Here is a 16,732-nt window from a genome sequence, read left to right as displayed (position 1 = left end):
GTGCTGTGTCGAAGTGATCGCCGAGCAACATGAGATGAACCATTTTGCTCAAAAACACAATGTCCCACCAGTCCGGGATTTGAAACCACAATCTCGCGATCGTGAGTGCAACACCCTGAACACTAGGCCATGTGCCTCCTCTCCCCCACAAGACTGTTGGCCGTAGTGTACCACATTATTTATTTTTTGTCATTGCTCTTATCTTTTTTAATTTGTCATTGTCCTTATCTTTTTTTAATTTGTCATTGTCCTTATCTTAACTGCCTTAGGAATTAATTTTGTCTGTGTCAACATGTCGTCAAAGAGATAATCTTACCAAGTTGGTGTTGAGAAGGGTTCGAACCGTAGGGAAATCTTATTTAGATTAATTGACTCAATTCTAGTCAAGACGAGTAGTGATTGAACTTTGAATTTTTTTTACATAAATTGCATAATTCCGGTTAAGTGGTGGTGCGGGAGGTTATAGTAGAAGGAAAGTTGCCCAAGGTGCCATGCAGTAAAACTGAACCCGGAACCATGTGGTTGAGAAGCAAAGTTCTTATCACACAGCTGTGTCTGCGCCTAAGCAACTGGTATTTATTTAATCGATCCCGAAAGGATGAATCATAAAGTTGATCTCCGAAGAAGTCTTCCGAGATCAACTTTATCTCAAAGCGTAAAGATAAGCATTTTATCTGCCGTGTTAACGATTCTACCAGCTCGCTGCCTTAATGATGATAATGATGATGATGATGATGATGAATAGTGGGGGAGCATGATAGCCGTGTGCTGAGAGGAATTCTTTGGAATTTGAATAATTCACCACTGAAAATATGGGTCTTTCGTTCATTATTCTTAAATGACTCTTATTCAGGGACCGTTTGAGCTACTTAACTTGAAGAAAATCCTAACTGGGCCTCACCCGCAAGGTCGTGCGCTGTTTATCTTGATACAAGGTTACCATGCCGCACACATATCGTTGGATGCATGTACTGTTGTACCCTTATCAGACGGGTAGTCATGATGGGTATACTGGGCTTCGTATATTTGTACCCCAGTTTCAGATGACATGCACTGCTCTCTCACTCAATAAGTATAATAAAATTCCTCTGCATGTATATACAATCTTATACATTTTACAATGAGATTTTTTTGATATATAAGATAGACACCAGTTTTTTTCAGATGTATGGCACACACCTGTTTTGATATTTAGGTGCATACAAATGGGACAAGTGCAGAAACCTGTTGCACTTTGACGTCTCTGGTTGAGATTTGGATGCAGCTTGTGTAAATGGATACGAATCTTGACTCAGGCCCAGCACTTTTTGTGGTTGGGAGGCAAGTGGAACACATCGACTCCAGTACTTGACTGGTACTTATTTTATCAACCCTGAAAGTAGGAAAGACAAACTCGACCTCGGCATTTTGTCAGGCACCGCTTTTCAAAGAAAAACATAATAATAACAATCCTTTCTACTATAGGCACAAGACCTAAAATTTTGTGGAGGGGGATAGTCTATTATACCGACCCAAGTACTCGGCTGGTACTTATCTTATCGACCCCGAAAGGATGAAAGGCGGAATTAGAACTCAGAGCGTAAAAACAGACGAAATGTAGTAATGGCGGTATTGATGACGATGACAAGAACGATTATGCTTTTGTGCATAATGAGCGTTCTCATTAACTTACTGGTACTTACTTTATCTGTCTCAGAAGAGTTTATTACACAAATGCGTTCTTTTTTGTTCATAAGCTGCCTCAGAATTTCCTCGAGTAATTTCTATCTGTTGTACTCCATATTTTATTCACAACTTGCCTAATTCTCTGGCATTTTCTTTCACATGACGTGTATTTTATTTCAATTTCCTGTATTTAGTGTTACGTGAGTATGTATATGTGTGTGCTTGTATTTATCAGTGTGTGTGCGTGGCTGTATTTAGTAGTGTGTGTGTGTGTACATGTGTATGCGTATTTTTATATATTTCATTGTTCTTATCATTTTAAAACGGATTTACCTACATCAATGACAATGATGTTTTTTTATAGAAATGAATAATTTTATGCAGTACTATATACATTGAATGTAAATGTGAACTTTGGTCACTTAAAACATGCAAAGGAAGTAAAAAAGAAAGCAAAAACAAAATCTAACGTATGTTTGTTCCATTTGGCATAAGATTTTTTTTGCTTCTGCCTGTATGTTTCCTATTAATCAAATATCAATTTTTACTTTTCATATATAGAAATATATTCATTGAACATTTCTGTTTTAATGAGGAATTGATAAGTTATTTAATATTTTCAGGCAAATGGCAATAGATAACTTGATGTGACATTCAAGATGGCGAAAACGTTAATCAGTACTGTGAGCTTTCATCTAGCTTGTCTGTTTGTTGTATTCTTGTATACAACATACACTTCTGGAGAATTCGAATGGATGAAATATGATAACTACGACGAAATACAGGATAAAATTACGGCAATCACGCCGCAGAACTGCAGAGGCAAATCGAGAGACCAGTTAACTGTGAGAGCAGACGTCGTATCTCAGCTGCCAAAATACAATGAACTTTTGAGCAAGGTCATGTATAAAAATCGCACGAAACTCTTGCATCTTCATAATATGGCATTAAACAGAGCATATTTCCATAGCTACATGCTACAAAAATTCAATGAATCTAAGAGTGATTTTCCCAGTTTGCCAGGCTGGATGTATATGTATATGTCAGCAGTTGCTGATGTCAATGCTAATCCATTTAGTCTGAACGGCAGCAGTTTATTTTATGACTATAACTGTTCTTATCCCAATTGGTTGGACCCGTACAAATTTAATACAACATTGCCTTTATTTGGTCCGTCTGCCTGGCGATGGGATGATTCAAGAGATTCAGATAATTATCTTCGAGAGATGACCTTACAAACAGTAATGATCAAAGATTTTGGTGCAAGTAATCACAATTATACTGATCCTTCCTCAAAGACAACACCTTGGTACAATGTTTATGAACTTCCTGATACTTCGAGTAGTATGGATTCTCTTACTAAATTCTCTTACAATATTGGTTTTAAATATTCCAATTATACAGGAGCGTTTACTTCTCAGGAATATAGTGTTGATTCATTCTTTGGACCAAGTCAACCTGGTCAGACAGCTGGAAAAATTCCACTTCCGGTTTATTTTACACAACCATATATGGATTGTGGTAAATCAAACCAATGGATTATATCTTCCGTTTCGCCAGTTATGGATTACATGTATCGGTTTGTTAACTGGACTCATATTCGTCGACCGAGGTAAGAAACATCTTTATATATTTAATTTTAAGACGTTCAACTAATTTTAGAAGAAAATATAATTGTGAGGTTGCTTCAGAATGATAAACTATATGTGCGATACATTGCAAAGTATGAGAGGCAGGCTACATATTTCAAAATCTATTTAAAACCTTGTCTTATAAGGATTTTACGTGAAAATATAATTTTGAAAAAGTCATACCTGGCAAATGAAATATCGTAATCGCTATAATATTTTATGTCTCATCTGAAGTAGAAGATATTGCTGGAATCGTCAATGGCGATGAAATTTAAGTTTCATTATTACTTTATTGTAAATTTTATCATAAGAGATATGGATCAGTGGCAAAGTTGGATAAAAAAATAAGAAAACTACTCGAAAGAGTGTCCTAGACAAATTTCTCATGAAGGTAGTTAAACAAACGTTTTAGATAAGAGTACAGTAAAGTTCATCACACCAAATTTTTAAAAAATCTTCTTTCGTGTCCGAGACCATAACCTTTCCGACTCTTAACCCTTTAATTATTCTTCAATTCTTACCCAATTATATACAACAGGTCCATATAATTGTTATAAAAATTCGTAAAAGGCAAGTTGAAGCTATATCGGGTTGAAAGAAGTTCTATACTAGATAAGGAGACCATTATCATTGTAATCCGAGTTAGGTCTATATCAGCAAGGTAAAGTAGGAGCAAAAATACTGGTTTCTGTCAGAGAAGAAAGTCTACAGGGTAGAGGGCTAATGTTAGACAGGTGCTGAAGTGAATAAATGTAAGAGAGGTGACTATGAGTGCATGTGTGCATTTGTGTATATATGCATGAGTGCGTGTAATAATGGGAGATGAAGTGGGTGTTAGGTTGCGCTTGAACCAATGTGCAAAAGCGGGAAATGAAGTATGTAGGGAGATGGAAGTGTGTGCGTGTATAAGGATGGAAAGAGTGTGTGAGGGTGAGTGGAAGAAGTGGAGGTAGTGAAAATGATTGGAGTGTTAATGACGAGTAGTTTTGAGTAAGCAAAATGTAGATCTAATTGATTTGGGAAACATTTCTGCTTCGTATTTGTTTTTCCGTGACATTCTTTATTGACTCATTTCTTGCCCGATTACCGCTTTTGCGGTAACCTTTGGTTTGCTCGAATATGTTCAGTCAGATTGAATAATAGCTCACATGTCCTTCGAATCGGTGTCTCTATTGATTTCTAGAGATGTCCTGACAAATCACTCATCCTATACTATCCGACTGGAAATATGTAGTGTGAACATTAAGTTGGTATCGTTTCGAAAACCATGATATTAGCTCTAAAATCACCAAATCAATCTAGCTCCTAAAGTTAATCCATTTTACCTGACGCTATCTCATTGTGTGCGTATATATATATATATATATATATATATATATATATATATATATATATATATAATAATAATAATATAATAATAATAATATAATAATAATAATAACAGATTTGCTTGTCAGTTGTTTGACCGTAACCAGTTGAGCATGTCCCTTAGCGGTTGACGATATGTGCATCTCTGATCACGAGGAGAAGTAGTGGGGGAGCATCATAGCCATGTGTTGAGAGGGATTCTTTGGGGTTTGAATAGTTCACCTCTGGAAACATGGGTGGTTCTTTCAACATCCTTAAACAACCCTTATTCAGGGACCGTTTGAGCGGGATGGGCTACTCAACCTGAAGAAAATTCTAATTGGGGCCCACCTGCAAGGTCATGTGCTGTTTATCTTGATATGAGATAACCATGTTGCACACATATGGTTGTGATGCATGTGCCTGGTGTACTCTTATCAGACGGGTAGTCATGATGGGTATATTGGGCTTCGTATATTTTACCCCAGTGTTACTTTGATGGCATGAACTGCTCTCTCACTAAATAATAATAATAATATGAGGGAACATTATTTCAAACTTACAGGGAAAAATTCAATTTAGAAATACTAAATCAAATTTCATAAAATATATATATATATATATAAATTAGAAAAAACCCCACCTTTTATCAATTCAATAATGAAAAATTAAATTATACCATTTAGAAAAATTACATATTATAGAAAGATTAAATATAAGATAAAACATATAACAATGATTAAGTAATGTGCAAAATAATAAATAAAACGTATATATTTGGTAGAATAACGACACGTGTTTCGTGTCTATATTCAAGAAATGCTAATAGTAAAAATAATAGTAGTAGTAGTAGTAAAATCACTTCAATATTAATATAGCCACTCTTCAGGTTAAAGATAACAATAATAATAAAATAATTGGTTAGAGAAATTAATAAATATACGTAAATAATTTGTAAAATACGAAATATCTTAACAAATATATTCTTGTTTAAAAAATAAGATACAATTACTTAAAATATTTAAAACAAATTTATATATATATAAATATATATATATTATATATATATAAATATATATATAAATATATATATATATATATATATATATATTATATATATATAATATATATATAAATATATATATATATAAGATACAAAATATACATTAAGTGAAAACTAAATACAATAATTTAAACTATATACATTAAATTAAATTATTAATTAATTTATTTAATAAACATCTAAATAAAATATTATACTCATTACGTAATGTATATTAAAAACCTTAATGTTAAGTAATATACATGTTACAACAAGCTATAAATATTGGAATTAAAAATAGAAAATGGTTCAAATATATACACACCTATTAGATAAACTAACTATATTATTAATATATATGTAGTATCTATAGATTTAATATTTTACTCAATAATATAGTCGACCAAAATATCAGTTAATATAAAACTAATTTACTTAAATGTAACAGTACGTAATAAATAGATCACCTAACTATTAAATAATGTATTGTCTTACAAAAATTAATTCTCAAATTAAATTATATGTAATACATTAAATCACATTATAAAAATGATTATAAAGCATAATAAATAGATATACATATCATAACTCATAATTATCAAGAAATTATATATAAAATCAATATTTTATCAACAATAATAATAACAATAATAATAATCAAACTTAATACAATTCAAAAGTTAAATAATATTGTTAAATAAAAAACGTTACTTAGCTTGTCGATGAAAATAATATAACTGAATTTTAAACGTAAAAATGTAGGACTTAGCGTTTATAAGAAATTAAACTCGTGAAGACGTTGTGTATAAAAAAATAGAATAAAATTATCAATGAAAATGACGAAAAATATTTATTAATGAAAAAGACGAAAAATATTTAAGCTTCATGAATGTAGTCTATAAGTGAATGGTAACTTTAATAGATAGTAAGAATTTATATTATCATAATTTAAACACTATTTATATAGGGTCCACTTCGAATAAAATTAAATCAAGAGTATCTCAACATATGTATTCTATTAGGAATAAAAATCTAATAAATTCAACAGGTCTCAGTAAATATATTTGGGACCTTAAATCTAGATCTATTAAATATAAATTAACTTGGGAGATTATTTGTAGGGCTAAATCATATTGTATAGGGAGTAATTATTGTTCATTGTATAATAAAGAATTCAAAAAAATATTATTTAATAACAATTGTGTTGGTAATCTCATTGAAGGAATGTAAAATTAAATGTAAGCATAAATCAAATTACCTATATACTCTTTTACTCTTTACTATTTTACTTGTTTCAGTCATTTGACTGCGGCCATGCTGGAGCACCGCCTTTAGTCGAGCAAATCGACCCCGGGACTTATTCTTTGTAAGCCCAGTACTTATTCTATCGGTCTCTTTTGCCGAACCGCTAGGTAACGGGGACATAAACACACCAGCATCGGTTGTCAAGCAATGCTAGGGGGACAAACACAGACGCACAAACACACACACACATATATATATATATATACATATATACGACAGGCCTCTTTCAGTTTCCGTCTACCAAATCCACTCACAAGGCATTGGTCGGCCCGGGGCCATAGCAGAAGACACTTGCCCAAGATGCCACGCAGTGTGACTGAACCCGGAACCATGTGGTTGGTTAGCAAGCTACTTACCACACAGCCACTCCTGCGCCTATATAATAAGTTTAGCTTATAAATAAATGATTATATAAATTTATTAAGATATATTAATTATAGTAATATAAATTAATTTAAATATAGTATATATATTTTACTCACTTATTATTTAGACTTTAAATTTATAGTAAATAGTCATTTAAAATTAAATGCTAACATAAATTTATTTACCTATATAATACGTTTAACTTATTTTTCTGTATTTATAAAACCTTATTTCTTTTTATGTTATTTATATCTTGTAGATATAATTTAATAGTATTAGAGTAATTTACCGTATTATTATATGTTATGTTAATATATTTGAACAATTTTAAATTTAGATATTTCTTAATACATAAATGATGATATATAATTTTATTAAGACCTATTAGTTATATTAATATATTTTAATTTAATATTATATGTATATTTTACGTAATAATTATTTGGAACTTAATTTATAGTAAGCAGTCATTTATCGTTCTTTTGTTATTCTATTTTTCTTTAATTCATGAAGCTTAAATATTTTTCGTCTTTTTCATTAATAAATAATTTTCGTCATTTTCATTGATAATTTTATTCTATTTTTTTTACACAACGTCTTCACGAGTTTAATTTCTTATAAACGCTAAGACCTACATTTTTACGTTTAAAATTCAGTTATATTATTTTCACCGACAAGCCAAGTAATGTGTTTTATTTAACAATATTATTTAACTTTTGACTTGTATTAAGTTTGATTATTGTGACCGCGTGTGTACCGTTGGCAATTTTTTCCCCTCTGTCTTCCCTTCTCTGGATCTTTCCTTCTCCTATGTATCCGACGAAGAGCTCCGCTCGAAACGTTAAACCCTCCTTCTTTCCTGAATGTCCAATAATACTATATTTGTTCCACGTCCTCGCGTGTTGTGTTTTTTTGTGCTTTCTTGTTTGGATTAACTTTATATATATATATATATATATTATATATAATATATACGATATATATATATATATATATATATATATATTATATATATATATATATATATATATAATATATATATATATATATATATATATATATATATTAAGGTATGTAGAAAAATACAACATGGACAAGAACGTAAACTCATAGAAGACGATACAATAAACATGGACAGGACATTCGAACCCCTCAGTCTTCAGTCAAGAAACGGATCATGTAGTAATTTCGGCTGATTAATCTTGAGATTACTAGATCACGGCCAGCCCTCCAAGAAAAACTAAGCTGGAAGCGTAGATTCCTGGAAGAAGAAGGATCGAATGCATACGAACACCAGGACAGCAAAAGGGACAGATATAAAAAAAACAAAAAACAATAATGGAATACAGAAACATGAAATACAGAAGCATTAACGGTGAAAACAACAAGTGTCTTACGACTGATAACAAGCAAACAATTTTTTTTCTCTGGCGCATTGGAAAAAGCCTTTATAGCGGCGGACGAAGAACAACGATGTTAACACGACGAGGGTCAGGAGCTGAAAGGCAGATTTCGGCCAACAGTCACGTGACAGAGAAGAGGGAAAAGAAAAGAAAGAGAAGCAAAGGAAGAGAGAGAGAGAAAAAGGGGGACAAAACGCAACAAAGAGAGAGAAGAGAGAGAAAGAAGGAATCAGAGAGGAGAAGGGATGGGTGTCGAAGAATGACCTGTGAGTGCAGAGCGAGACAAAGAAATAGGAGGGTAGTGGAAGACTAGACCAAAGGATCAGAGGAAAGAGAAGATGAATAGAGAGAAAGTAAAAATGAGAGAGAGAGAGACAAACAGAGAGTCGTACCAATTATTAAGAATATGTGTTCACATTAATGATAAAGGGGGTACGGGGCGCCTGGAATATATGTTAAGGTATGTAGAAAAATACAACATGGACAAGAACGTATAACTCATAGAAGACGATACAATAAACATGGACAACGATATATTTTAGCCTTTTATGAAAAAAAAAAGAAATAAAATAAAGAAAGCAACTGGTATGAGTTTGCCAAGCTAGAATCTCACACCTAGAAATGCTCTGTTTAGGACGTATATCTGTAATAAGGATGATCCACTGCGCCAAAACGTTGAAATATTGGAACCATCTATACGACGGGCCTCTTTCAGTTTCTCTCTACCAAATCCACCCACAAGGCTTTGATCGGCTCGAGGGTAGAGTAGAAGACATTTGCCCAAGGTGTCACGCAGTGGGACTGAATTCAGAACCGTGTGGGGTTTGGGAAGCAAACTTACCACACAGCCATTTCTGCGCCTGTTCATATATATATATATATATATATATATATATATAATATATATATATATATATATATATATATATATATATATATATATATATATATATATATATATATATATATATATATCAGACTATGGACGATGATTAATTGCGGCAGTTATTACAGTCCATTGTTTGTATTATAGTGCATTGTTGTGTCATTCATAAACAATACACAATGCTTCAAGTGCACTACAATATTCTCTTATATATACATTAAGAGGAATGACCACTAAAGTGGTCACCTAATATACTAAACATAGCCGTCAAATCGCCATTACCACAAAGAGTGTGTTCTCAAGAAAAATCTCAGCAAAACGCCAAAATGTAAAAATAAACAAGACAAACGAAAATATACGAAATAAAAAACGATTACCTACGTACCATGGTTTCACTTGTTAATACCTACGTATGCAAACACGCAGATACTTTAACTTTTGGACTACTTTCCTTTCTTTGATTTATATTCGACAAATAATTTCCCTAAATTCCACGTCTTCCTACTTTACCTTTATTAAAACATACCACAATTCAAACGTATAAAGAAAATACATTTGCACAAAAATACAAACTACAGCTTAAATAAAAGCGACAAGCCACACAAACACTAACCCACAGACAATAAAGTAGATATTACTAAATTTAATGACTACGTACAAACAATACAAACTTTCAACGCAAAAAGGATTGTTACATGACATTAAGGCACGGACGTAATGGGGAACGTACAAAAATTTCTCAGCTTAATCACGTGATTAATTTCTGACCATCAAGCTGTATCCTAAGCAGATACTAATTTCAATCATATTCTTTCCATAAAAACAAGAGAATTTTCGAACTCCAGTCAAAAGCAAGACGGTTGCTGCATAACCCCACGGATTTTTATCTCACTTAACTTTTGAAAACCAGAAAAATCTATGAAACCGGTTAAACCTTTAAACATAAATCATCTAAAAGACTCCATGTACATTTTCAACTTCCTTTTTCTATATTTCTGCCCGTGTAGAATAAAACAACTTTTTTTCCTACGTATACTCACCACCCGAGGAACGAAAATGCCACAAAAGTCCGACCAAAACGTCAACACGTTAAAGCTTGAAATTTTAAAGGAATTAAAAGTGATCTCCTCCAAGCTCTCAATCTTATCCAACAAAATCGACCAGTTACAGACCTACACTAAAAAAGAAATAACAACATGGAAAAACAATTACAGACAGAAACAACCACAATCCAGACCTACAAATGTACAAAATCAGTACAAAAGCGGTCACAATAACAGAAAATATCGACGGATACATAAATGGTAATACAAGGTCAGTTTTGAATTTTTTTTAGACACAGCTGGTAGAATTTACGACACTCGATGGTACAAATCGAAGATGAGAAACTAAAGATTAATAGCCTATCCCAAAACTCTTCCTGTACAGAAAAATTATATTCTTTCGAAAGGGCTGAAATTTACTCCAACACCACAATACCTTAACTCCAATGAAATACAAAATGATATTTCACAGTTCTACAGAAAATTGCGCCTAACAAAGGAATTATTTGATAAGAAAAACGGATGAATCACTAGTAAGAAACAAAAGTAGTTACAAGCCTAGGAAAGGTAGGTATAAAGCATTAAATAGATTTTGTAATATTATATTCACTTTCCCATACAAAGATCTACCACACCCTAAACTCAATACCAGCCGAAAGGAATGGGAAATTATACATGAACTAAAAATTATAACCAATCAAAACTTGATCCAACAAGTTAAGAAGGTGAAGAGACCCGTGCACTAAGACTGAAAGTGAAAAAAGAACTACACGCGCCTTGATAGAAATTGTGAAAAAACATTTTTCTTTCTCTCTATCTTTTTTCTTTCTCCCCCTCCTTTTTTCATATTAAAACTCAAGATGACTGACATTTCAATAATGTACATTAGTTATGATTTTCACCAAACATTTACATTGATATTACTATCTATCCCTGTGAAATTCATTAAAATTTCTGTGAACATTTGAACATTTGATCGTTTAAACATGTTTTCGTGATTTTAACATTGTAATTTGAAACTCTCCTAAACCCTTTTTTAAAAATATATTTGTGCCACTGATAAGCAAAAAACTGTCGAAACCGGTTTGGCATTTGAATAAATCTATTATAAAATTTAAAAACTACTACACGTTTTCAGATTCAGGTGCATTTTCAAACTCCAAAACAAAATCTCCTATATATATAAGAATAGTATTGACAGTAACTTCGAAGTTTAGGCCAGTTAAGCCATCATCAGACTGATGAATATATACACATATACATGCACCCCACGCACACATAAGTATTTTTATTTCGAACAGTCATTGAACTGTGGCCATCCTAGGACACTACATTGTACTTATTTGATCATATTCTATTTGCCGAATCACTAAGTTAAGCTGACAAAAAACTCAACACCGGTTGTCAAGCAGTGCTGGGGTACAAATATAGGCATACTCATACACACATACATCGGCCTTCTTTGAGTTTTTGTGTACCAAATCTACTCACAAGGCTTTAGTCGACCCCGGTCTGTAGTAGAAGACATTTACCTAAAGTGCCACGCAGTGGGACTGAACCCGGTACCATGTAGTTGTGAAGCAAACTTCTTGCCACACAAACACATCGAAAATACTCGTTTTTCTCAACTTGACATTCCATTTTAATGAACTGAAAATAAACAAAAATTAACTAAAATTAACTAGAAAAAAAAAGATTCCAAGATGACTCAAAAACAGAATTCTCGAAAAAAATAGATTCCAAGATTTAAAAGCGTAATAAATTCCCAAATTTTAAAAAAACAAATGGCAGGAACTTAGTTGCCACCCATATATATATATATATATATAATATATATATATATATATATATAATATATATATATATATATATATATATATACACATAAATATTAGAGAGTGACCACTTGTGGTTCACTCTAGTGCTAAAAATAGCTCCGCTAATGGTATAGCCACTAAAAGTTGTTTTCAAGAAGAAATACCACTACATTTAACGTAAGGTAAGTGAAACACAACGAAAAAGTAGATTAACCCTGAACAATTGTTTCATTATTAATGTAATATGCAATTTTACTTACACAACATCCATAAATCTTCAGCAGAGGTTTGTCTTAAATACAATTTATTAAGTCGTAGCGAGCGTCAAATAAACGTGCGGTTTAATCGATTGTATTCGTAGTTATGATTCAAATCCCCCCGCCAAAAGACTTACTGGAAACGAGCACTGCATCAAATATTTATTGCAGTATAATTAAATTTATAAATTCATATTAAATTTATAATATATATATATATATATATATATATATATATATAGATATATATATATATATATATATATATATATATATATATATATATCTATATATATATATACACATTGTGGCAGTTGACAGAAACTAAGATATTATGTTCTCGCAGGAAGATATTTTTGAAATCGATTGCATTTGAAATCTCTGTTCATGGAAACCAAAGACTTCTGATCCAATAAAAAAGGGGGTCGCATGATGACATGATAGAAACAACATTCTTTATATATATATACTAGCAGTATCGCCCGGCGTTGCTCGGTTTGTAAGGGAAATAACTATATAAGGCATTTTTAGAGATTACTTCCCTTATAGATGCCAATTCGGGCTTTCTTAGCCATTTCTGTTTTGGTGTCTTCAAGCCATGAAGTCGTTGTTCTAAAAGAACGCTGGTCTCCTTGACAACGCTTACAACGACGTTGATTTCCTTACACTCCCTTCCCCACAGCTTCACGAGGGAGGGAAGAAGGGGGAGAAGCAAACAGGTGCAGGTGTGACCATGGACGCCAACTCCGCCGCCATCGACACACGAAAAATTATGCATTAAAATGGAATAAAAAATGATGTTAAATTATTTTAAAAATCGTAGACTCATCGTAGACGCGCGCTAATACTCAGACGGGCTCGATATGAATCACGACTATAAGATACCCGAATTTGGTAAATTGCACCGCAAAATATGGGAGTAGTTAGGAATCTAAATCGAAGGGGACAGACACTCACACAACTACATACAGTTTTATATATATATATATATATTATATAATATATATATATATATATATATATAAAAGTAAAGAGTGAAAAAACTACAGAAGACTTAAATGTTAAAAAATATATATATTTGCGTCAATATGTCTGAAGAATATTAGAAAATTAAAAAAAAAATTTTTTTCTCTTATAATGACATAATTTAAAAGAACTACTACCACAATTTTTAATCTTTCCATTTTACCAATGTGCTTTCGGATCATCAACACAAATTAGACTAAAGAAGGAAACATTCTTCATTGAAAAGTACAAGCCCAGACTCAACCATCCGAACATACTGATACAGAGAAATTCACACCAAGGGAAAGGAAAAAAATTTTAAGCGATTATCTCCCTTACACCGGAAGAAATCACTCACTACCTTCCCTTATTTAGAACTCTCCTGAACATAAACACAACGATAACTCTATTCAACATAAACATAACGTCACAAGAAATTTGAAAAGCTACACGCGAAACCGGTCTTTCTTTTAAATTATGTCATTATAAGAGAAAAAAAATTTTTTTTTTAATTTTCTAATATTCATCAGACATATTGACGCAAATATATACATTTTTTAACATTTAAGCCTTCTGTAGTTTTTTCACTTTTTACTATTTTCTATATATTCACCCACGTGCTTTCACAAACCAACTTTCTTATATATAATATATATATATAATATATATATATATATAGTATATATTATATATATATAATAATTATTTAACACCAAGTTGCTTCTGATCCACCAGACTTATGACCAAGGACGTGTCAGGCTTGTCTATTCCTTTGTGCTTATATCCATTGCTACTAAGCACTAATGAATTTTTCCTTTTTCTTACGACGATAAAGTGTGAAAGGAGATTGAATGTTGAATCTTGCCTCTCAGACTCACCTTTGCTAGTTCGAGTGGGGGATTTTGTGTGTAAGTATGAATTTCATTTTAAAAAATACCAGATTTTATTGTTTTTCTTTTTCATTTATTTTTACATTCACCCACCCCATGTTACTGTCAATATTTATTGCATTCTTTTCTATTCTTTCCTTTGTGCATTCTTTCTTCTTTTTTATATGTTTATCAATATACAAATATTTATTGTTTTTATTTATTCCATAGAATAGTAGCTCTGTCAGTGATGGACATGTATTTCAAACAGATAGACTTCAATGCCTGTCCAGTCAGTACTGGCAACCCTGGACCTAGCTATCTGTCTGGGATTGCTCGCTGCAAGACTAAAACAACTGTGGTAAGTGAATGTTAACGTCGTTGTTTTCATCGATTTAATAATAATAAAAAAACCTGGTCTCGTTGTTTAATCACAGATGAAACCTGATTGAGCAAACATTTTCAAAGGCATCCAAGCCGTGGCCATTCTGTCGTTCTAGAAGAACACAGGACTATATTATCAAATGTGTTTTCCCTTGTTTATGACAATATTGTGATTTAAGGGACTTGTGTGAGTTAGTGTGTGCGTGTTAGTGTGTGTGTATGTGCGCGTGTGTGTTTGTAAGGTGTTCTTAGCAGCACTATAGGGCCCAAGCCAAATCAATGCACTGGGTCCTTTAATATTTACTTACTGAGAGCAAGCCACAGCATATGCAGATCAGAATTGGGACCCCTAAACTCGTGGGTCTTTCGGGTAACTATCCAGTGTGCCCACGCTTTAAGACGGCAGTGTATGTGTGTGTGTGTGTGTGTGTGTGTGTGTGTGTGTGTGATTTAGTTGAAATGTTAAATGCCATATATATATGTACCCCTGGTTCTCTTCTATGGCAGGTTTTTCAAGTGTCAAAACTGTTCTGTGAGGTAGTTAAATAAATATGTATTCAGTGTTGATATGGAACAAAAGAGAAAGTAGTCCAAGTTGTGAAAGTGTGAGGAGTATTAAAATTGTATGAGGAAATGTTTAGGGTACAAGAATAGAATAAAGAACAGAAAGAATTGAAAATAAAAGAAAGAAAAGGTTACTACATGAAACAAAAACAACAACAATTAATCATGGTGGTCTGCCTAGTTTCGAGATGTTATAAACAGTTTTTAAAAAATAATTTTATCTTTATTTCCATGAATTCGAACAGGTAGGATCTACATACATACATACATACATACACATACATACATACATAATACATACATACATACATACATACATACATACATGCATGCATGCATGCATACATACATATACACACTCATCTATATATACACAAACACACATACAAAATATACAAAGACGTATGAGAGTGTGTATATGCCCGTATGTATGTACGTGAGTTTTGTGAATAAATGTCGCAAGTGACAGTATCTACAAGCTAGGATATTCAGAGATAGAAGCCAACCAGCTAATACGCACATTACAAATACAATTCGCACGCAAACAATAAAAATAAGCAACAATCCTCTCAAGTTAAAAATCTGAACTTATTTTTGTTATTCATATTTTAAGGATGGAACTTTGTATCTTTCTTAGAAATTAGTTCCTTTCTTACAGGGAGATTTCAAGCAACTAAAACTAGAAGGGAATATGCATACATACATTTACACCCACACACACACACACACACACACACACACACACACACACACACGCACGCACACACTCAGACATACACATATATGTACGTATGTATATGTGGGTACACACACACACATATAGATAATTATACGTAAATACTGCTTTGCGCCATTACTTTGTTATTTATCTCGATCGGGCGATCTACTAGCGCAAATAAGTCAACGTGTCAACTGGATTATATATTAGCTACAAGCTACATTTAGTTCGTTCAGAGTTACCTTATCGACAAGAGTCAATAAACTCAGAACATCGATGTCTGAGATTCCCGAGAGATGGCGCCACTGAACGAACTGTGTTTTCACAACTTTTTACCATAAGAGAGATTTTTTTCTCCACTATAACTGCAGTGTATTTCCCTTTAGCAGTTGAAACAGGTGACAGACATATTTCAACTAACCTAAATTGT

General features: G+C 32.4%; 1 protein-coding gene across 2 annotated transcripts in view; it reads left to right on the top strand.

The window, feature by feature from the left end:
* LOC115215517 overlaps positions 1-16,732 on the top strand; it is a 65,701-nt gene that overhangs the window by 23,873 nt on the left and 25,096 nt on the right. For both annotated transcript variants that reach the window (XM_029784695.2, XM_036505209.1), the window contains exons 2-3: positions 2,289-3,277; positions 14,868-14,997. In XM_029784695.2, the coding sequence (XP_029640555.1) occupies positions 2,325-3,277; positions 14,868-14,997 (1,083 nt within the window). In that variant the 5' untranslated portion in view covers positions 2,289-2,324. The remainder of the gene's footprint in view (positions 1-2,288; positions 3,278-14,867; positions 14,998-16,732) is intronic.

The sequence above is a fragment of the Octopus sinensis genome, linkage group LG1, assembly GCF_006345805.1.
Source record: "Octopus sinensis linkage group LG1, ASM634580v1, whole genome shotgun sequence".
Classification (NCBI taxonomy): domain Eukaryota; kingdom Metazoa; phylum Mollusca; class Cephalopoda; order Octopoda; family Octopodidae; genus Octopus; species Octopus sinensis.
Note: the sequence above shows the minus strand (reverse complement) of the source record. Positions and strands in the feature narration are given on the sequence as shown.